The following is a 22,109-nucleotide window of genomic DNA, read 5'->3' on the forward strand; positions in this document are numbered from 1 at the left end:
GCTTAGTTGATTAAGTGCCTGACTCGATTTGGTCTCAGGTCATGATCTCCCGGTTCCTGGGATTTAGCCCCACGTCGGACCCTGGAATGCATTCAGCATCTGGTTTAGAGTCTGTGAGACAGTTAAATGTCTAAAGGTGTTTTCTTACAGGCAATAGGATGCCACAGACTGAGTCCACCATATTCTTTTTTATTTTCCTATTCCCAACCTTGAGCCAGTCTCTCATTAAGTATGTTAGTCAATTAAGACCAATTTTTTTTCAAAATTAAATTATTCTCCACAAGAATTGAGCCAGTCAGAAATGGATTTGGGATTAAACCATTTTGAACCTGGAATTAAATCTTCCTCTGTTTCTATTTTATTGGTTTAGATTTTTTTCTATAGATATTTCCGCTTTTTCCTATATCAGGCCTCCCCAATGACCTACAAAATTGGCAATGAAAATCTTTTTACTCTCAGTAAAATTTAAACATTTATTCCAATGGTGCATTAAATAGCATACCTTTCAAAAATTAAGCCATTTAAGATCTTTAGTTAAGTTCTGATCTTTTATGAGAATTATTTTCGTGGCAGTTTCTTGTCCTTAATTAACAGCAGTGTTTTGAAGGGAGTAGTATAAATTTAATGGTACATTATAATGGAATGGAAGTGTGTTGGTAAGAAAGACCCTTTTTCTTGATCATTATCTTTCTCTTAGAGTACCCTGTTTTATGAAATAGGTTGGTTTACATTTCAGAATTTGAACATCTGCTTTCTATACTTTTCTACTATGAGGTCGGCTTATGACAATAACACGTCAGTATGAACCCTTTCCTCTGTTGTTTCTTTTGGTATCTAACAGCATCTGAGTCAGGATCTGGAAGACTTGTCCTGTTCTTCGACACAAGGAAAATTCAACCGAGAGCAGTTTTACAAGTTTATCATTTTCCCTGGCAAGTGGATTAAAGTCTGGTATGATCGACTCACCTTGTTGGCGTTACTTGATCGGTAAGCCGCTGAGCACGCAAATGTAAGAAAGACACAATGGGGGCATAACAGTGTACTCACATGCTTATAAAAAAGAAATTGCCACTTGCTAAGGTTCTCTGGAACATTTTCAAGATGTATACCTTTTGTGCTGGAAACCCGAAGGCGAATCCGTGAGATCCTGACCACTGGAGAAATTGTAATTTAGCAGTTACAGTAGGAGATTAGAGCAGTTCAGATTTAAGGTCAGGTCTGGGGATGGTATTATGTGTTGGTCTACTCACGGCTTGCCACATTTTGTAGGAGGGCTTGAGGTTCATGGGTAGTGCGGGGCCTGGATGACCGGATGGGGGCATGGGGAGAGGAGGGCAGATGAAGCCCCGTGATTTCTAGCTCTTCTCGCTGGCAGCTGTGGGGAGTAGTGTATCTCTTATCTGAGATACACTCATTGGAATGTTAATCTTTCCTTTAAACCCCTTTACTCTTTCTCATCTCTTCTTTCTATTGTTTGCCAAAATGAAAAGCGGGGCTGGAGATGCAGTCAGTGGGCGGGGAGGATAGAAGAGAGAGGGTCCAGTTAGTGAAGGCATGGTGGAGGTGGGGCCAGGTTGGGGACTTCCCATATCCATCCCCACCCCCGACCTCACGATATACAAAGGACGGGATTTTCATCTCCAGGGGCTCTGCAGTTCTGATGGGAGTGTTGGTTTGAAAATTCAAGATGCCTTGAGGTACCTGGGTGGTTTAGTCGGCTAAGCGTTTGACTTTGGCTCAGGTCATGTTCTCACGGTTTGTGAGTTTGAGCCCTGTGCATCAGGCTCTCTGCTGTCAATGCAGAGCTGCCTCAGATCCTCTGTCCCCCTCTCTCTCTGCTGCTTCTATGTTCTCTCTCTCTCAAAAATAAATAAAATAGAAAAGAAAATTCAGGACGCCTTTACTGACACTGTCATCAGCAAATGTGGAGTTTCACAGTCAAATGGCAGCCAGTGGGGGTAGTGGGAACGCTGCCTGCCTGCCTTCCTATGGTGGGTCCCGCAGTGACTACTTGTTATATAGTAATGTCTTAAACGGTGTGATCACATACTACAAAACTATAGTCGTGCAAAATTACAGTAGTAAATTTCAGGACCCACAAGTCAGGGAAAGGAGTTATAATGGTTTTTCTAACAACACTGTGTCACCCCAGGGGCAGACACTTAAGTTTCAAACATAACGCAAATCGTCCAAAATAATACATCCTGTTAGACGAGGCAGTTTTGGGTCTTTTTTTTTTTTTTGAAATATTAATTTTATTTTTTGTTTCAGAGGAATTCCTGAAAGTTGGACTACCTTGTGTTAGCCCTTCATACTAAAAACAAATGTTTCTGTAGATTTCTGGATGTGTTATTTAAATGCACTCAGTGGCAACAGATAAACTGAAAATCTAATTAAGGTCTGGGAAAGAATGATGCAGAAGATGCTCACAGTTTTAAAAAGCTTATAGTTTTATAGTTTTAATCACTTCTGTTGCAGTAGGTTTGAATTCAGTTTTCAGGGATGTGTAGAGATGGCATTACTGCCTTATGCACGGGTTGCTCAGCAGGCTCGGGGAGCTCCCATGTATCAAGCCCAGTGCCATCACTTATCTGAGGATGCTGTGAAACCTCCCTGTACCTCAACTTCTTGTCTGTTAAATGGGGATCATCTATATACAGGGAGGTTATGAGGTTTAAATCAAATTAGCCTGGGAAAGTGTCCTTTAAACATTAGTTGCTGTTACTGCTCTTATGACCTGAAATGTGGCCCAGAACCCAGAAAGAAGAAAAATAAATACAAGTAAAATTTGCATAGCCCAAGTAGATGTTGTCAAGTCCAGACACTAACATTTAGGCCCTTAATTTGTAGGAGAAATCGCCGTGTTTTCAGAGCCCGTATATGCCTAGTTTCAGGCATCTCCCGGCACACGGCGGGATCTGGTTTTCCAGTTCACAGTCAGTTAAGGGGAGCAATCAGATGACATGAGCCCTGAGCTGACAGCAAGGACAGAAGAAGAAAAACCCAAACTCTAACCTAGAAAAACCAACAGCTTAGGGCCTTTGCAGGGAGAGTGTGTTCCCCAGATAGGACCGTGGATCAGAGTCACCTGGAGCTTTGTGACAATACAGATTCCAGGAGTGAGAAGTCACCACTTCAGCATAGCCTTGAGTACAGGGTAGGGCTGTATTATGGCATCCCTTAGGACAGTGATGATCTAAAAGGTCTGTTTAAGAAAGCAGGAAACTACGTAATACATTTTACATTTTTTTACGATGATTGTAAAATTCCAAAAGGTATAAATAAATTACGTTTTGATATTCATTGAGGGACATTATATTTAAAATCCCCCCATGGATTCATGAACTTGAGTTGCCAAATTAAAGTTTATAAGGAAGTTATGCATAGTAAAAAACAAACTGTAAGGGTTTGTTAGGAAGTAGAAGAAATTGGTGAATTAAAAGCACTGAATTTGAGCTGATCATTGCTATAAACTCGCATAGCTTAAGGCCTTCTGCTTGATTGTTTTCAACTTTACTCTGGAACTCAGGCTGATCTTCCTTGAAAATATTTCCTTATTCTCTGATTGTACCTTTATGGTTCCTATAATTGCAGCATCTTCTGTTTACTTTCAGTTTAGCATTCATTCTACTCAGGTGTTTTTGGACTTGTCCTTAATCTCCTTTATTTTCTCTTATATATTTTTTTATTATGCTATTACCCCGTCTTGCAAAACACATAGGTTTTATTTTCATTTCTCTACTTTACCACCTAAAATAAAATAAGAAACAAAAATAAAAAGCTGCCTATGTGGGCATCATTTTATTCATTTTTTCATTCATTCAACAATTTTAGTAAAAGGAAAAACCACCCGAACCCCAGGCACCTGCTCCATGCGAGACTCTGAACTGGGCACTGAGAACAGAACAGTGAGTGGAACAAGCATGGTCCCTACCCTCACGGGGCTGGCATTCTACTGCACGAGAAAGGCTAAAGTAGCAGAGTAGAAGAGGTGCCATGAAAGACACACATAAAGGCCTGAGGTAGAGGAAGCTGGGGGACAAGGGACACCATGTCAGAACAGGTGGTTGCAGAAGTCTTTCCTGAGAAAGAAACATGCAAACTGAGATAAAAATAAGGTGAGGAGTCAGCCCTGTGTGTATGTGTGTGGAGGGGGGGTGTAGGGAGGAATCGTTCATGCTCCTCAAATGATCTCATGATCATCATCACCATCTTGAGAACATGCTCTCGTCTCTCCCATCCTTAAAAGTCCTCTTGGCCGACTTTCTCACTAGCCACTGTCCAGTGTCTTTATATTCTCTTCCAGCAAAACTCCATGAAGACCTGTCTGTGCATTTTTGCCACCTCTCTTCTCTCATTTCCTCATAAGCCCATTATGTTTGCTCTCCTGACTCCAACACTGTCCTTGTCCAGGTCATCATTGACCTCGCTGGTCAGTCTTCATTTTACTAGACCCATTTGTAGCCCTTGACAGAGCCAATCCTCCTCCTTGGTATGCTTTCCTCTCTTGGCTTCCAGGACCAACCTCTCTTTTGGTTTTCCTTCTGCCTAGTTGGTTCCTGCTTCGCCCATGGACAGTCACCCATGCAGGTAACCTCTGCCTCCTCACCCCTTGATGCTGGGTGCTGCACAGCCCTTGGTCTCCGTTCTTTCTCTGTCTACCGTCTTTTCTTTACTGATTGCATTTAGTCTCATGGCTTTAAATACCGCCGAGGTGCCAGTGTCTAAGATTTATATCTCACTTGGACCTGCTTCCAGAATTGCAGACTTGTCTATCTGTCTACCAACTTGACATCTCATGACCACAGTCCTTGAGACTTCTTTTCTTTTACACCCACATTCAGCCTCTCATAGGGAATTATGTTCACTGTTTCTCCAGATACATCTGCCGCATCTTCCTACCTTTAATGTGACCTCTGTCGTCTGAGCTACTTTCATCTTTCCTTGGGGTCACTGCAGTAGCACCTCCTGCCTCAACCTGTTCTCCCTGTACACTGTTCTTATTTTTTTTAATTTTATTTATTTATTTGGAGAGATATGGGGTAGAAGGGGGGGCAGAGAGAGAGGGAGAGAGAGAATCTTAAGGAGGCTCTGCACTGTCAGCGCAGAGCCTGACATGGGGCTCGATCCCACAAACCGTAAAATCATGATCTGAGTCGAAATTAAGAGTCAGACGCTTAACCGATGGAGCCACCCAGGCACCCCCTTCCTGTACAATATTGTAACACGCTGTTCTGCTGACCACCCTGCGGTGCCCCCCACTTCACTCATGAATGAAAGCCAAGGTGCTTAGAATGCCTCAGAGTCCCCATGTTCTAGCCATTGCTTTGCTCTCTGACCTCCCCCCTGCTCCTGCCACGGACTCCTTCCCACCTACACAGGCCTTCCTGCCGTTCTTCACCAAGCCAGGCGCTCCTCCAGCCTTAAGGCCTTTGCATTGTCTGTTCCCTCTGTTCTCTTCTCAGATATCTGCGTGGCCAGTTCCCTCGCCTCTCAAGTAGCACCTCTCTGTGGGGCTTAGCCTGACCTTCCTGCTTAAAATTACAGCAGTTCCCTACCCACACACCCATAATTCTTCTCACCTTGTTCTAACCATTTTTTGTTGCACAAATCATCCTCAAATGCTCTCTAATACCCTTATGTTGTGCACATATTACTTATTTCATGCCACGGTCCTCTGGAAGGAAAGCTCCAGAAGTTCTGCTCACTGGTGTATTCCAAGCCTCTAGAGCAGTGCTGAGCACTCCTGCATGACCAAACAAATCAACCTCCCTTTACAAACCAGCTCCCCTTCCCAACTTCTGCCATTGACGCTACCATGATCCTTTCTTCCCCAGATCACTATCTTGAGGTCTTCTTTGTTCTTTCAGTCAACCCTTCACTGTGCACAATCCATTCAAGTCCTTTCTGCCCTGCTCTGTGCTGTGTCTTGAAGTCACATTGCCCTTCTGGTTTCCCAGCCTTGCCACCCTCCCAGACCCTCGTCACTTCTCCCTTGGGGTGTTGTTTATCCTCACTCTGCTCTGGTTCCCCTCTAGTGTGTCTTGTCAGCCTCTTCCAGATAAATCTTTCTGACTTATCTGCACTGCCTTAGTCACAATACTCCTTGCCCAGTGAGTAAACTTTTTAACCTGATATTGAAATATAGATGCATAAGGAGCCATGAGGATGGAGTGATGGGGTTCTGGGGGAGAGGAATGGAGTTGTGCTGGAGGAGAAACTGGGGGGGTGGGGAATATTTTTCAGCAACATTATTTTTCCCCTTAAATTGGATAAATGTCTGTTCATTTAATTGAAATTTTTTATTTTTTTTTATTTTTATTTTTATTTTTTTAAAGTTTATACATCACATTGGCTGTTATGTCTCAAGCCTTTTTTTTTTTTTTAAATGTTTTATTTATTTCTAGGAGAGAGAGAGAGACAGCGTGAGCAGGGGAGGGTCAGAGAGAGAGGGAGTCAGAGACTGAAACAGGCTCCAGGCTCTGAGCTGGCAGTCAGCACAGAGCCCGACACGGGGCTCGAACCCATGAACCGCGAGATCATGACCCAAGCGAAAGTCGGACGCTCAACCGACTAAGCCACCCAGGCGCCCCTGAAATTTTTTATTTAAAAAACATTCCTAAGCCTTTAAATATCTTTAAGTATACATTGAAATGTTATGAGAACACTAAAAAATACATGATAGACTTTATGGACCTGAACTAACAAAATATATTCAGCTCTATAAAAAGAACATAGCGTAAAACAAAAAAAAAGTCCCATAAATTTCCCTTTCCACCAAATATACTTTTGGTCTCCCCAGAAGTTTTTTTTTTTTCCTTTTAATTTTCAACTGGAGTATGATGTCAGAATTCTTCACGTTTCTGTGCATCATGATTCTATACAACTCAATTGCCTGATTAAAAAATAAGCAAAAGGCATAAACAGACACTTCACCAAAGGAGATATACAAGTGGCAAATAAGTACACACAATGATATTCCACATCATATATCATTGGGGAATTGTAAAGGCAAACAATAGTGAGATGCACTACACAGCTATTACCATGGCCAGATCCAGAGCACAGACCACACCGAGTGTACGTGAGGATGTGGAACAGCAGCAACTCCCATTGATAGTTAGAGGGACTCCATGGCCTGGACATTTTGGAAGATAACTTGGTGGCCTCTTGCAAAACTGACCACGTTCTTACCATGGGACTCAGCAGTCATGCTCCTTGGCACATATGAGTTGAAAGCTTAGGTTAACACAGAAACCTGCACATGGATGTTTATAGAAGCTCTGTTCATAGTTGCCAAAACTTAGAAACAACCAAGATGTTCTTTAATAGGTGACTGGGTAAACCGTGGTACATCCATATACCATATACTAAAATCGTATTCAGTGATAAAAAGAAATGAGCTATTAGGCCATTTAAGACATGAAGGAAGCCGGAATCCATCTTACTAAGTGAGAGAAACTGACCTGAAAAGGCAACCTGCCATATGATTCCAACTCTATGACATTCTGGAAAGGAAAATCTATGGAGATAGTAAAAAGATAGGTCAGTGGTGAACCGAGGTTGGGGGAAAGCAGGGTAAAGAGGCAGGAAAGGATTTTTAGGGCAGTGAAAATAGTCTACATGATACCGTAATGGTGGATACATTTCATTACATGTGTCCAAACCCATAGAATGTACAACACCAAGAATGAACCATAACGTAGACTATGGACTTTGGTTGATAATGATGTGTCAGTGTTGGTTGGTTGATGGAAACAAATATACCACTCGGTGGGGGATGTCGATGGGGGGGGCAGGGGTGTGTTTGTGTGTGTGTGTGTGTGTGTGTGTGTGTGTGTCTGTCTTCAGGGTGGGGCTATGTGAGAACTCTTTGTACTTTCCCTTAGTTTTGTTGTGAATCTGAAATTGCTCTTAGAAAATAAAGTATATTAATTTGAAAACACACAGGAGTGCCTGCTTGCCAGTCCCTTTCTGAAAATCTTTTATGGGAGAGACCAGTATGTAGCTGAGCGACAACTGGTGAGGTAAAAAATATGCTCAGCATTTTGGGGGCAGCCGGATGGCTCAGTCGGTTAAGCATCTGACTCTTGATTTCGGTTCAGGCCATGGTTTCACAGTTTGTGAGTTGAGCCCCATGTCGGGCTCTGTGCTGAGTGTGGAGCCTGCTTAAGATTTTCTCTCTCCCACTCCGTCTGCCCCTCTCCCCCGCTCATGCTCTCTGTCTTTCAAAATAAATAAATAAACATTAAAAAAAATATGCTCAGCATTCTTGGGGTTGACCCATCTGAACTCCTGACATTGTGGTCCACACCGTCCTCCCTCACTCCATTTCAGCCTCTTCTGCCCATCGCTATGCCCTGCATGGAAAGACTCCTCCCACAGAAGTCTTTCACCTCTAAAGTCGTAGTCCCAGCCACTGATCGTCTTCAAACGTTGTCAGTACCAAGCCATACCAAGTGCTTGGACCTGTCTAACAGCCTCCTCTGTCCTTGTTGCGTGCCCCCCCCCCCATCCTACTTAGCCTCCAAGAGCCAACCTTCATCCCCATGTCTCAGCATCCTAAAGCTCCCTTACCTTGTCTACCTTCACACCCAGCGACAGCATGCCCGCCTCCCATGAGCCCGCCTCTGCCTCTCACACCTCTTATGGGAAGGTCACTCAAGAGAACGCCACACAGTAAGACTGTGGTCGTGACCACCCCAGTCAGGCCCTCTGCACATCAGCTCTCCAGGGATTGCTCTCCTGTGAAATAAGTCAGGCAGAGAAGGAAAACTACCATATGTTTGCACGTATAGGAGGATTAGGAGGAACTTAACGGAGGATCAGGATCGTGGGGGAGAAGAAGGGGGGAAAAATAGTGGAGAGGGAGAGAGGCAAACCATGAGAGACTCTTGAATGCTGAGAACAAACTGAGCGCTGATGGGGGTGGGGGAGAGGGGAAGGGAAGTGATGGGCATGGAGGGGGGCACTTGTGGGGATGAGCACTGGGTGTTATATGGAAACCAACTTGACAATAAACTATTTAAAAAAAAAAAAAGAAACTGGGAAACAGGTTCTGGCGGAGGAGATTGTATCTGGAAGGGGTTTCCCGCTTTCACCAGGTGTTAATGCAACTCCCCCACCCCCATAAAGGAACCACCACAGCTCTTTGTCTGAAACGCCTTTCACTGTTGTAGGTGGAATAGTTAACTCTTCTCCCCGCGGGAAACCCAGCTTAGTGGTCAGGGAGACTCAATGGAATTATATTTCATTTCTTTCAAGAACAGAAGTCTGGGATTAAAACAGGGATTTTGCTTATAAAATACAAGAATAATGAAAGAAAGACACCTTAAAATGCTGTTACTACATACAAAGGCAGACTTCAAAAGCTTAAACAGCCAGCTATTCTACTGTTGATGTCGGTCATTTGAGAAGCATTCAGGCATATTCTTTAGAAACAGACTCACCCTTTGCTTCTTTGGTTCTTATTTATTTTCCCCAGGACTGAAGATGTCAAGGAAAACGTGCTGGCAGTTTTACTCATTGTCCTGGTTTCCCTACTCGGATTTCTGACCTTGAACCAAGGCTTTTGCAAAGACATGTGGGTGCTCCTCTTCTGCCTTGTCATGGCCAGCTGCCAGTATTCCCTGTTAAAGGCAAGACCTCATCTAATTCTTACCATCACTAATATATCCTTGAAATCATGAGATGATGACACAGACACTTCTGATTTGTGTTCTAGAGCGTTCAGCCTGACCCCGCCTCGCCAATACACGTAAGTTTCGAGTAACAGGCAAGTAGCTTGTCTTCGTCTGCTTGTGTTGAAGAGAGGGGAACAAAATCTGTTCAGGAGGCAAAACACATATCAGTGTGCATCTATTGCGTATATAAATAGAAATATGAATGCATGGTTGACAATTTCAGACTCGATCTGAGAGCGTGGTGTGAGTGGCAGTGTGGGGGGAGTAAAGGGTGGGAGGGTCTTATCTATCCCGCTGGACGCATGTCAGAGCAGACGCGCAGCCCTGTGGGGCAAGGCCAGGCTCTGCAGTCAGACGGCCTGCTTTGGTTTCCTGGTTCCTCCACTTAAACGTGGAACTCTCAAGAAGATAGGGGTACTTGCCACATCTCTGTTTCTCTGCACGCAAATGAGGATGATAAAAATGCCTGTAGAGATTAAATAATCTATTGAAATTCCTTAAAACGGTGCCTGGAACAGAGACATTGCTTAGTAGGTGGGAGCTATCATTAGTGGTCATTTCAGTTGTAGAGCACGAACCATTATTCTCTTTACATGAAGTTAATTTCCTCCGAGTCCACATTTTCAAGAGTATTGTTGAATTTGATTTTCTCACATAATGTTGGGCTGATTTGGAGCTGAGACCCTGGGTTCACCAATCCTGACCTGTGGGTGCTGAGCGACAGGGTCTGGTACTGTCCCCGCAGGTACCCTGGCTCCCACATGCCTTTGCTCTAAGCCCTGGCCTGGCAGACCTCTCAGCTTGTAGAGGGCTTTCCCTCTTTTGTTAGGGTGAGCTGTGGGTCCCCAAGAAACCAGAGAAAGGAAGCTTGATCTTCCCTCCACTGTGCTTTTAAAAAATTCATATGCAGAATCTAGGACTGCTTTTAAATCAGTGAGAGCTCATGTTTAGCTCATAGTAATTAAGAAAAGCTTATAATTGGACGATCACATGGCATACATTGCTATCTTGTTAAATTCCTCTGTTCCCCGTAATTGGTTTACATATAATACATCTTCTTTTTATTCTGGAGTCTGAATGTCAAGATGAGTAGAAGCAGCATAATTAGGGTATTAAGATGTATTGTTGTGATTATCGTCAGAAATCTGGGTTAGGTGGTGGAGCGGAGATGTGGAGCTCTGAACTTTTTTGTTCGAGCCCACCCTGGATGCCACATCTTCTCCTTCTGCTTCAGTAAATAAGCCCTCCTTTCTAGGGACGGCACTTCACTGTCACTGTTTTCCTGGGTGGCTTGGGGGAGGGGTGTGATATGCTATTAAACATTCATTTCCCGAGTGTACCTGCAGCAGTAATGCAGAAGATGCTAGTAAAGGTGGATGGCGAGGACAGCTGAATAAGCCCCATGGGTTTGACCTGTCTGTTAGCAGCGGCCCTGTGTCATCGCTCTAGGTTACAGTTATTATTGTCTCCGTTGGTCTGGCTCCTTGAGGACTCGGTCAAGCCGCTATTCCTTTCTCCAAGCAAGCATGTCACAGTGAGAGAGTTAAGAGGTGACTTCTCTTACTGTCCTAACAAGACATAGCCAGGCATGTGTTTATTTATTCGTGTATACAGGTTTCTAAGTAGATGGGTCTCTGATTTGATTTGGCTTTTTTTTTTTTTTTTTTTTAACAGTTCTGGTGGGGAGAGAAAATATGGTAGCTGCAAAATGTTTCCTCTTGCAATCTGACTGAACCATGTGGGCATTTAGAAGGTGGATTCGTTTTATCTCCAGTTTGTAAATGTGGACGCCTCAGTGAGGAGGTGGTCGGGGAGCAAACCAAGGCTGGGCGCAGAGATGGCTTTCAGGCCTGCTGCCAATGTCAGACCCGGTCTTCAGAGGAACCACCAAAGTGCTTTCCAGATACAACATTGTTTTGTACAATTGTTGGGGGGAAGGGTTATTAACAAATTCAGGCAATTCTTGCCCTGAATGTGATTGACTGACTTTTCTTTTTTGTTTCCTTCTGGAGCACACAGGTGGCAGATTTTGAGCAAGTTGTTACAATCAGAAGATAGCAAAAAATAGCCACAGTTTTGCATCACACTGTATATTTCAGATATAAAGGGAGAATTAATGATGTGCTAATAGATATGGTACAATAGACCCTGGGCCCAAAAGAAATGTGTCTGGTTATAAAAGAAAACAGGTCTAGGAGAGCTTAAAGAATGATGGTTCAGGTGGATACTAGGGCCAGAGTGACTGGTAATAAAGTAGCGGATGGACGATGAGGCTTTAAACTGGCTTACCCAGATGTGTACACGGGTCTAACCAGCAGTAATCACTGATCATCTGGGAAGCAAAATTCAGTAGGATCTATAAGAGGCAGCAGAAAACAACCCTGTCATCTCCTGCTCAGAACCAGACTCGGGTGCGTTCCCTAGCACCTGCAGGGACTCAGAGTTAGTGTGGCTGAGGCAGCGCCTGGGCATCTGCATGTACTGCCTCCCCCGATCCCTCAGTGATGATGGTGGTGGCGATCTCAAATGATCCATGAGAAACGCTGGGGTAACATGCAGGCTTAGGGATTTGAATCCAGCCTGACCACGTACACACTATGAGATCTTGGGCAGGTTAGTTCTCTGCATCTTAGGGTTTTCATTCGTGAGAGAGGAAATAGTGAAAGAGGATTGTAAGGCCGTTGAACAAGATATGGTACTCATGTGCTCAGCACAGGATCTGGTACTGCTGAAGCTCTCGACAAATCTTGGCAACTTTTTGGTGGGTAAACTATGCATAAGAGAGCCCTCGGTTGGAGTTGGTAAAGACTGGATTGGACAATATATGTAATGAGCCCAGCGCAGGGCCTCGAATATACTAAGTCCTCTGTAAACATTGCTTTCCCTTTCTCCGTCCACTCTGCGTATTTATCTTGTTTCCTTGCTCACAGTATAAACTCCAAAGGGCAAGGACTGTATCTTGTTATGTGTTCTACTCAATGAACGATGGCTGCTGTACAGTGAAGACATTTGGTACCACTTCCTGAATCACCAGGAATGGTTTTTGTAAATACTCTTCTGATTTTAGAATGGCTTTACATTTGCAGAGCACTGGGGAAGACAGTACACAAGCCCTCCACACAGTTCCCTACTTATGTACCTCTTGCATCAGTATGCCACGTTTGTCCCAATTAGTGAGCCAGTGTTGATACATTATTAGTAATGCAAGTCTATATTTTACTCAGATTTCCTTAGTTTTAACTGAATGTGCCTTTTCTGTTTGAGGACCTCATCCAGAATACCACATTCCATTTATTTATCATGACAGCTTCTCAGACTTTCCTTATTTTTTGATAAGCTTGACAGTTTTGAGGAGTACTGATCAGGGACTTTAGACTGCCTCTCAGTAGGGATTTATCTGATGTCTCTCTTATGATTAGACTGGGGCTATAGGATTTTGGGAGCAAGACCATAGAGGGGAAAGGCCATTTTCATCACGTATGTTGAGGGTATGTACTGTCTACGTCACTTACCGCTGTCAGTGTTGACCTTGATCACCTGGGTGGGATGGTGCTTATCAGAGGAATGATATTGAATGACCTATAAAAATATTTCTCAGTCCTCAATCCTTGAAATAAGAAGGTCAACCGAGTCTTGGTGGCTGTCGAATGAAAGTTAAATTAGGTTTATTGCTTTGGTTGTGTATTTCATTTGCTCAAAAAAATAGTGTTCTTTACGACATGAGCCGTGCCAAATTGCTTTCTTTGAATTCTTTTGTACTGAATTTCTGCCGTGAAATCAGGGCAGAACTTAGGCGATCACCCTTCCCCCTGTCTTTCACTGTCATTGAGGGAAATACTGAGGTTACCTGGGACAGTGTAAAATAGAAGGTGGTAGAGTGGCTGGGTGCCATTTGATGACCATTTCACCACCCCCTTGGTTGGACAACTGCGTTGACCCATTCGTCAAGATTTACAGACCTGAAAGCTATGAAATTGGCCCCAAAACATATCATTCTGTGAAATTAAATTATAAACTAAATTAAATTATAAACTAAGCTTTCAGAAACTCACTTGCCTGTATCTTTTCAATTTTTAAAGTAACTTGTCAAATCTCTATCATATTTAGACTCAAGTAGCATTTTATTTTATTATTTATATTTGTTTTATTTTTAGAGAATGAGAGGAAGGGAGAAGGGGAGGGGCAGAGGAAGAGAGAGAGCCTTAAGCAGGCTCCACGCTCAGCATGGAGTTTGAAGCTAGGCTTGATCCCATGACCCTGGCATCCCAACCTTAGCTGAGACCAAAAGTTGGACACTCAACCAATTGAGCTACCTGGGCGCTCCTGAAGTAGCAGTTTAATAGTCAGCTGTTAGGAATTATTGGACCTTTTGGTTGCTGCTTATCGCCTATACTGCTTTCCCTCAAGTGCTTTGGATTCTCGTATATACCCCAAGTGTGAGTCACAGAATAAATACTGACTCTGGTTTTACCAGGGCTCAACTGTCTGTAGGGCAGTGGGTGCCTGCTCCTCACCTTTCCTCCTTTGGCTTTACATTCAAGAAGCACTGAAGTGTATAGTTAAAAATGCTCCGGCCCACTGAATGGCTAATGCTAAAGTAAAAAGAACTCATCACCAGGTGCAAAGAGGTATCTGAGTAAAGAAACTGGTACCATGGTAACAAACTATGAAACAGCCAACTCCTGTTTTAACAATAGGGGTTCACGTCAGTGAACAGTGCCCCAGAGGGGTGGGCAGAGCATGCCGTTAATGTTCTACATTAATCCTCTCTACCTTCTAGAGTTCAAAGTCTTTTTTTTTTTTTGATATAATTTATTGTCAAGGTGGCTAACATACAGTGTGTACAGCATGCTCTTGGCTTTAGGAGTAGATTCCCGTGATTCATCGCTTACATACAACACCCAGTGTTCCCCCCAACAGGTGCCCTCTTCAATGCCCAGCACCCATTTTCCCCTCTCGCCACCCCCCCCATCAACCTCACTTTGTTCTCTGTATTTAAGAGCCTCTTACAGTTTGCCTCCCTCTCTGCCTCTCTGTTTGAAACTATTTCCTTCCCTTCCCCTGTGGTCCTCTGTTAAGTTTGTCAAGTTCCACATATGAGTGAAAACCTATGATATCTGCCTTTGGACAGATGGACTAATTTCACTCAGCACAATCCCCTCCAGTCCCACCCACGTTGTTGCAAATGGCAAGATTTCATGCTTTCTCATTGCCAGGTAGTATTCCATTGTGTATGTAAACCACATCTTCTTTATCCATTGATCAATTGATGGACATTTGGGCTGAACACCCCCCAACTATTACTAACGCTGTTCTTCATGCTCTCTCTATGTTTGCTTCACATGAGTCACATTCACATTATACGTTTCAAGAATGGAAATTATGAGTGAAATTTAGTGATATCAGGCAGGGTCCTTGGGCCTGGAAGGGCCCAGTGCCCAATGGGCTCCTCTGCCCGGTTGTTGTTAGGGGCCCACATGTGGCCAGGAGGCCAGGAGGCCACGCTCAACCTTGCTCTGCCATACTTCTTTCTGTCTGGGAAACCGCGGACAAATTTCTTAATTTCGTGAAAAATTACTATTAAAGCTTATGCCTCAGTTTACCCTTGGCAAAACGAGAATAATAAGTATTTCTTTGTGTGTCCCAAGGATTGGCCATGTGGATAGAATGGTGCCTGGGGCACAGGAAAGGCAGAACAAATGTTAGCTCTTGGCGCCCTTGCCATTCCCACTGGCCCACAAATAATGGGTCCCTGAATATGGCCAGAGGAGAACGTGTGCAGATTCCATAGGTATGAGGGGTCTCTTTCCTGCCCTGTGGATTGAGGGTGCAGAGAGCCCAGGGCTGGCACTTGCAGACAGCAGAGGTGGGATGGTGGCAGTGTGACTTGGCTGTTGACAGCCCTGATTTACTCACCGCGAGGCCCAGCTGCACCCCAGGTTCTCTAATACCCCGTCTTCCCTTACAATAAACAAATTTTATGTGTTTTTTTTTGTTTGTTTTTTTTTGTTTTTTTTTTACCAAGTTTGAAGCCTTTGACCAGCCCGCTGTCTTGCTATGAGGTTGATTCTAATGGCCGTGTCTCCTTAACCACGTGTACCATGATTCTCCAGAGATGGGGTCTCCGGAAGTGTTGATTTTCTCCCTTTACCCTTCTAGAAGCTGCGCTGCGACCCCAGTGGGGCCCAGACCTTGTACACATGGGTGGGGCTGGTAGGAAATCAGACACATGCGCAGACAGCCTCCGGATGCCCCACAGCGGATGTCAGGGGCGCCCCCCCCTTCCCCAGGGCATTTTAGGGAAATCATTGGAGGAGTATTTTAAAAAAAAAAAAAAAAAAAAAAGACTGATCAGACTTGACCTAGTGGATCTAGTGGAATTTTTGCTATTGAGGAAAAGAAAAAGCAATCCTCAGGGGTCTGATGATTGATTCGTATGGGAAAAAAGGAATTGGAGAGCAGGGGAATTTTATTAGGGGATGCTCTTAGGAATGAAGGAAAATAAAAGCGATGTCTGTGCCACCTGTTAGGGTCATGCTTAGAATGGTCTGGGGACCCAAAACATACGGTGAGGTGAGGCATTGGCGGATGATGAGGGCAGGCCCTTTGGGAGGGAGCCAGCCTGACATTTTGTGTCATAAATTACAATGACAAGGAAGCACTCCTCTGCCCATTAACAAAGTTTGACTTGGCAGATTTAAGATGATATGCAGACTTGTTCAAAGCCAGACTTTCAATTCCTAGAAAATGTATTTTTAAACCTTTTAAGAAAAGAAAGAATCAGGACAACTGGGAGGTAGCTCTTTAATTATATCTCCTATATGGTGTCACTTTGAGGAATGTCTGGTGTGTTTGTATACTGTCTCTATCTGTAGCAACCAAAGTTATTTTGCTTTTCACTTGATAAGAAATGCATTACGATCTCACTTAGGCTTTAGTTTCGATTTTTTTTTTAATGCAGAAAACGTATTCCCATACCCATTAATCTATGACCCAGTTGGATTCAAAAGGAAATTTCATAAGAGTGCAAGTATTCCTTTAAGACTGAGTCTGGACTCGGGGCCAAACATAGCCAGCCCCTACAGACCGCCTGTGTTTTCCTTCCTATTAAAAGATGGTCTCAGAATAGGACTGTGTCTATTATAGAAGCTGTGGCAATTTAAATTGCATTTCTAAATATAACACGTTCAAGGCAGTGACTTTAAAAATTCACACCCAAAGCCATATCACTTTAATCTTTACTTTTTATACCCAGCGTAGCTCATGAATTGCAAAGAATATTCTCCTCCTAGTTCATTTTTGTTGGTGTTTTGAGCCTTTTGAATTGTGCACTGATTTGTGACATGTAAATTCTTCATTGGCTTTTGCCCTGAAAAGTTTGGTGTTGTATCTTTTCTGTAGTTTTTCTGTCTATTCAAGGAGAAGAACAAACATGTGTGTACTTCTCCTCATAACAATCTTTTGAGGGCTAAGATGAGATCTGTTAACTTTTTGGTCCCCCTCAAAGGAAAATGTATGTAAATGGTGAGGTTTCAGGAATTGGATTATTCTCCTGTGTTACACTGAGGCATTTAATGCAGACTCTGTGGGTATAACTTTGCATCTGTAGTGTCTTGTTTTTTAAGACAAGGAAACCAAAGCCTACAACTTATAACTCTATTTCTTAATAATAGTGGGGCTCAAGTTAGACCATGTAGAGCAAATAATGGCTTGTATTAGTTTTGCATTTGAAATGAACAATACAAATGGAAGTTTCGCTGTTAGGGAAGCATTGATTCAATCTAGAGTGTAGCTAACGATGGTGATTAAATTTCCAGCTAAATCTTGCTGAGTCTGAGAGGCATAACATTCTTTTTGATACTCTTCTTCTTAATTGTCAGAACAAGTATCAGAGTGTTTTTTTTCCTTTTCCTGGGGTTTTGTGTACATGAATTGTGCTGGGAGAGGGGGAGAATGTTTTATGGTATTTTGTATGATATGATATAAATGACTGATTATGAGGTTTTTGTCATTTAATCAAAATAATAGGTACCATTCAGAAATTGTGTTTGTTTTCTAGGGACACAACCAAATCATAACATATAGCAGACCAATCTATTTTTGTGTGCTGTGTGGCCTTATTTTGCTTCTTGATACAGGGGCCAAAGCCCGGCACCCTCCCACTTACATTGTCTATGGCCTGAAGCTCTTCTCTCCAAGGTCCCTCCAGTCGGCTAGGGACCTTCTAATAGGTGAGTGAATTTGGGGTGTGGGGAAGGGTATAGAGGAGGGAGGATAACTCTCTCCTTGATATTCTGAATTTCCAGTTGGAGAAAACCTCCTTATCTGATTATCGGATGAAGAGACATGCATTTCTCTTTTGGCTTGTATACCTTTAGAAGATGGTCTGGGAACTGCAGCCCCAGCACATCCAATAGCTGAATTATTCTGAAGGATTGTGGTATTGCAACACTGTAATATCTTTTTTTTTTAATGTTTATTTTTGAGAGACAGAGAGAAAGAGTGTGAGTGGGCGAGGGGCAGAGAGAGATAGAGTGAGACACAGACTCCGAAGCAGGCTCCAAGCTCCGCTGTCAGCAAAGAGTCGGACGTAGGGTTTGAACTCATAAACTGTGACATCATGACCTGAGCAAAACTCGGCCCCCTAACCGACTGAGCCACGCAGGCGCCCTGCAACACTGTAGTATCTGAAGGCTGGTTGCTGCAGTGACTGGTGGGAGCCATCAGTGGAGCTCCACGGGGTGAGGAGTTTTGCCACCTGGGTGGCTGTCCCAGCATCCAAGTGGTACAGACATTCTAGTAACACTTGAGTGTATGGTTCTCCGGCCAGGTAGAGTCTGTGCACTGTAAGGTCCAGGCAGTGTTTAATGCGATGTGCTCCATTTACACGGGGCACCAGCCCCAATGCTGGAGCCAGGTGCCCGGCCGTTTAATTCTAGCTCTGCCCCCTTACTAGTTATGTGACCTTGAGAAAAGATCTACTGTACTGTGGGGGGAAAATGGTACTCACCTTAGGGGCTGGTGCACGTTTGAATTAAGTCAGTGTATTTAAACACATAGAACAGTTCCTGGCACTGGGTACTAGGCATTATCATCATTGTTAGGTGAAGAGGCCACCCCAGGATTGCCTGCGGCTCTGAGGGCTTGCCTGCCAGTGCTCTGAGAGTTCTTGCCACGACATCCGGGGGTTGACACCCACGCCGGCCTGTGATTGGCTGTGATCGTGTTGCCCAGATGGGTTGATAACGCTGGAGCTGTTGCTTTCCGGTTGGATATCTTATTCAGGAGGAGATTTTCAAAGCCATGGGTCCCATATCATTCTTTCCCTGGCCCGCAAGACAGCTTCCTGAGTCTCTCTAGTGGGACTGGAAAAGGCCCCCCAATACGGCATATCTTTGTGTTCCTTGTAGGTGAATCCACCCCCTGACTCACCTTCCCAACCACCATCTCCCTATTCCTCTTCCTGTTGTATTGGTAGCAAACTCTTCACTCCCCCATGCCCAGCCCCCAACAAGCCCACCTTTGTCTGTGCCCTCAACATCTCTCTTCCTGTTACATCATGAGAGGGGCTGAGTAGCATCTTAATACCAGAGAGTTAGGCACCACGTTCAAAGAACCTCTGAGCTCAAGTAGGAAATGGAAACATATTGGGGAAAACACAAGAAGAACTGATCCCGTGATTAGGCTCCCAGGCAGGGCCTTTTCACCAAGAATATTTGCTTTTATCCTTTCTGATATTTTTCACCTTATCTTTTTATATTACTTGATGTTCTGTCAGTTAGACACACACACACACATGCACACATACACACACACACGCATGCACACACCCCAAGAAAGACTTTCCGTTACTTTTATCTTCTTATAAATGTGCTCACCCATCTCCCTCCTGTGATTAGCTGCAGTGAAAAAAGACAGAGTGTGAGCAGACACAGATGCCCAGTCATGGCTGTGCACGCTGGGGACCAACCTCTTCTGTTGTCTTCTTAGCGAGCAGCAGTGCTGGGGTCCAGAGCTCAAGCGCACAAGAGGGGCTGGGGATCAGAGGTGGAGGGGGCATGGAAGCATTTTGGAAGATGTTCAAGAAAGCGGTGTCTGTGTCATAATGTTGTTGTCTTCCCTGTCTGCACCCCACACTCAATCAGGGGTTCCCCATGACCATCTTTTCCCAGAATCTCGAGTACGGGTTAGTGTTGATAGAGCTCCACCTCTTACAGGTCACAGGATTTGTGTCCTGACCTGGAACCCTAACTACCCCGGCACCTCTTCATCTCACCCTCATGTCCTGTGTTCCTCTTCTGTGGTGCCCCAACCCCCCTGACTGTGCTAGTTGATGGTCCATTCCCCTAAGCTCAGGCCCATCTTCTATCCCCCCATAACCCATCCTTTTCAGAGCCCCAAACCCACTGCGGAGTCCTCGGCTGCACGTGTGATATTTGACTAACGTCTGCTCCCTCACTAGCTTGTGTGCTGGTGGCTTCGATCCATGCATGATGGAGCCTGTGCCTCCTTTCTCACGCTGAACCCCTAGCACCCTGCACTGTGCCTGGTAAATACAGGCACTAAAGACATGTTTGTTGAATGGATGAACGCACGAGCACAGGGAAAGCTTAGAGTCCTTTTTGTCCTGTTTGCCTCAGCCTTTCAGTAAGTAGGAACTTCCTAAGCACCACTGGAAGGTGATTTGTAGAAAAAGGAAGAAAAGCAGGGCATACATTCCATTTGGAAATTGTTTTTCTGAATGTGGGTGTCTCCATCATTTCTCCCTTTACTTAATTCGCTACTATAAACAAGCCAATGGCGTTGCAGGAAGTGTAGCCTTTGGCATAGCAAATCGGCCATCGTGTCAGAATGCGACATGTTATTAGGGCCCCAGAAGTAAGACCTTAATGTACTTGGTGCGATTTTACTTTTGGCAGAAACCCCTGTTCTCAAATAAGCTACTGACGATGTATATTCTCAGTTTATTTTTCTTCAAACCAATTCCACTGAGGAGTGGAGACAGGGCAGGGAATATGGCCTTTCTTATCTTTCTATCTGGAATTCCCTTTCCCTCATTAAAGCTTTTCCGTCATAAGTATTTTTTGTCTGCTTGTCAACAGTGACAAGTAAGAACAGCAATAAATAATCCAGCAAGCCAACTAAATGACTTCTGGGATACAGAAAAATGAAAAACTAGAACAATAGCAATCCCTATGGAGTGAATGTGTTAAACACACTAATTTGCACCGAGCAGGAAAAGACTGTGGAACAAATGTAGAGCAACTAGGAATGAGAGGAAGGCGGCAGAGGTGTATACTGTTTTTCTGACATGATGGGAGGAAGCAAGGGCAATTCAAAGTCATTCATTCTTCTTTATGGAACCTCTCCACCTTCTGTCCCTCATTACCAAGGGAGCTGAGTGGGTAATAATCTGCCATTGTTAGGTCCAGAAACTAACAGGGAGAGAAGAAAAAATCAGGAGGGAATGAAAGGCTATTGGGAAGAAAAAGGAGTGTGTGTTTTCAGATAGCTGCTGTAATAAAGTACCGCTAATGGGTCCCTGAGAACATCAGAGATGTATTGTCTCATAGTTCTGGGGGCCAGAAGTCTAAAACCTCTGAAGGTGCGAGGGAAGGGCGTGTCCCGAGCCTCTCTCCTTGGCTCATAGATGGCCTGTCCCTATGTGTGTCCACTTCGTCTTCCCTCTGTGTGTGTCTGTCTCTGTGTCCAAATGTCCAAATTCCCCCTTTTTATAAAGACATCAAGATTATTGTTAGATCAGGGCCCATCCTAATGACCTCATCATAATGGGATCATGGGCAAAGACCCGATTTTCAAGTGAAGTCACATTTACAGGTACTGTTTTGGAGGGACGTAATTCAGTCCATTTAACAAGAAGCATTTAAGAAAAAGGACAAGAGAGGCATCTGGGTGGCTAAGTCAGCTAAGCATCCAACTCTTGATTTTCGTTCAGGTCATGATCTCACGGTTCCTGGGATCCAGCCCTGCATCGGTCTCTGTGCTGACAGCATTAGTGCAGAGCCTGCTTGGGATTCTCTCTCTCTCTCTCTCTCTCTCTCTCTCTCTCCCTCTCTCTGCCCCTCCCTTACACACTCTTTCTCTTAAATAAATAAACCTAAAAAAAGAAAAAGGACAGGAGAGAAACAGGAACTTAGCACATGTGACCTCGTTTTCTATCCTGTGGTCTAAAGGTGCTCTCTGCCTCTCGTGCTGCGGTGCTCCTCTGGCTGGTGCTGGGAAAGGCGAAATATTTCTTAGGATGGTACCTTATTGATGATATTGCTGTTACCCGCTGCCGCTCTTGCTTTCAGCTCAACACCCTCAACCCATCAGAGGGAGAAGAGGCAGCCGAGGAAGGGAAGCAGGAAAGGAGCGGGGAGCAGACCTTGCCTCCTCTGTCTCCCAGGGCAGAAGGGGTTGAAG

General features: G+C 44.2%; 1 protein-coding gene across 1 annotated transcript in view; it reads left to right on the forward strand.

The window, feature by feature from the left end:
- Window positions 1-22,109, forward strand: part of PCNX2 (pecanex 2) — a 300,964-nt gene that overhangs the window by 70,775 nt on the left and 208,080 nt on the right. The window contains exons 10-13 of the mRNA XM_039248833.1: window positions 842-987; window positions 9,485-9,638; window positions 9,725-9,757; window positions 17,743-17,914. Of these exons, the coding sequence (XP_039104764.1) occupies window positions 842-987; window positions 9,485-9,638; window positions 9,725-9,757; window positions 17,743-17,914 (505 nt within the window). The remainder of the gene's footprint in view (window positions 1-841; window positions 988-9,484; window positions 9,639-9,724; window positions 9,758-17,742; window positions 17,915-22,109) is intronic.

This window comes from Hyaena hyaena, unplaced genomic scaffold (genome assembly GCF_003009895.1).
Source record: "Hyaena hyaena isolate Hyena2069 unplaced genomic scaffold, ASM300989v1 scaffold_319, whole genome shotgun sequence".
In the NCBI taxonomy this organism is placed as follows: Eukaryota; Metazoa; Chordata; class Mammalia; order Carnivora; family Hyaenidae; genus Hyaena; species Hyaena hyaena.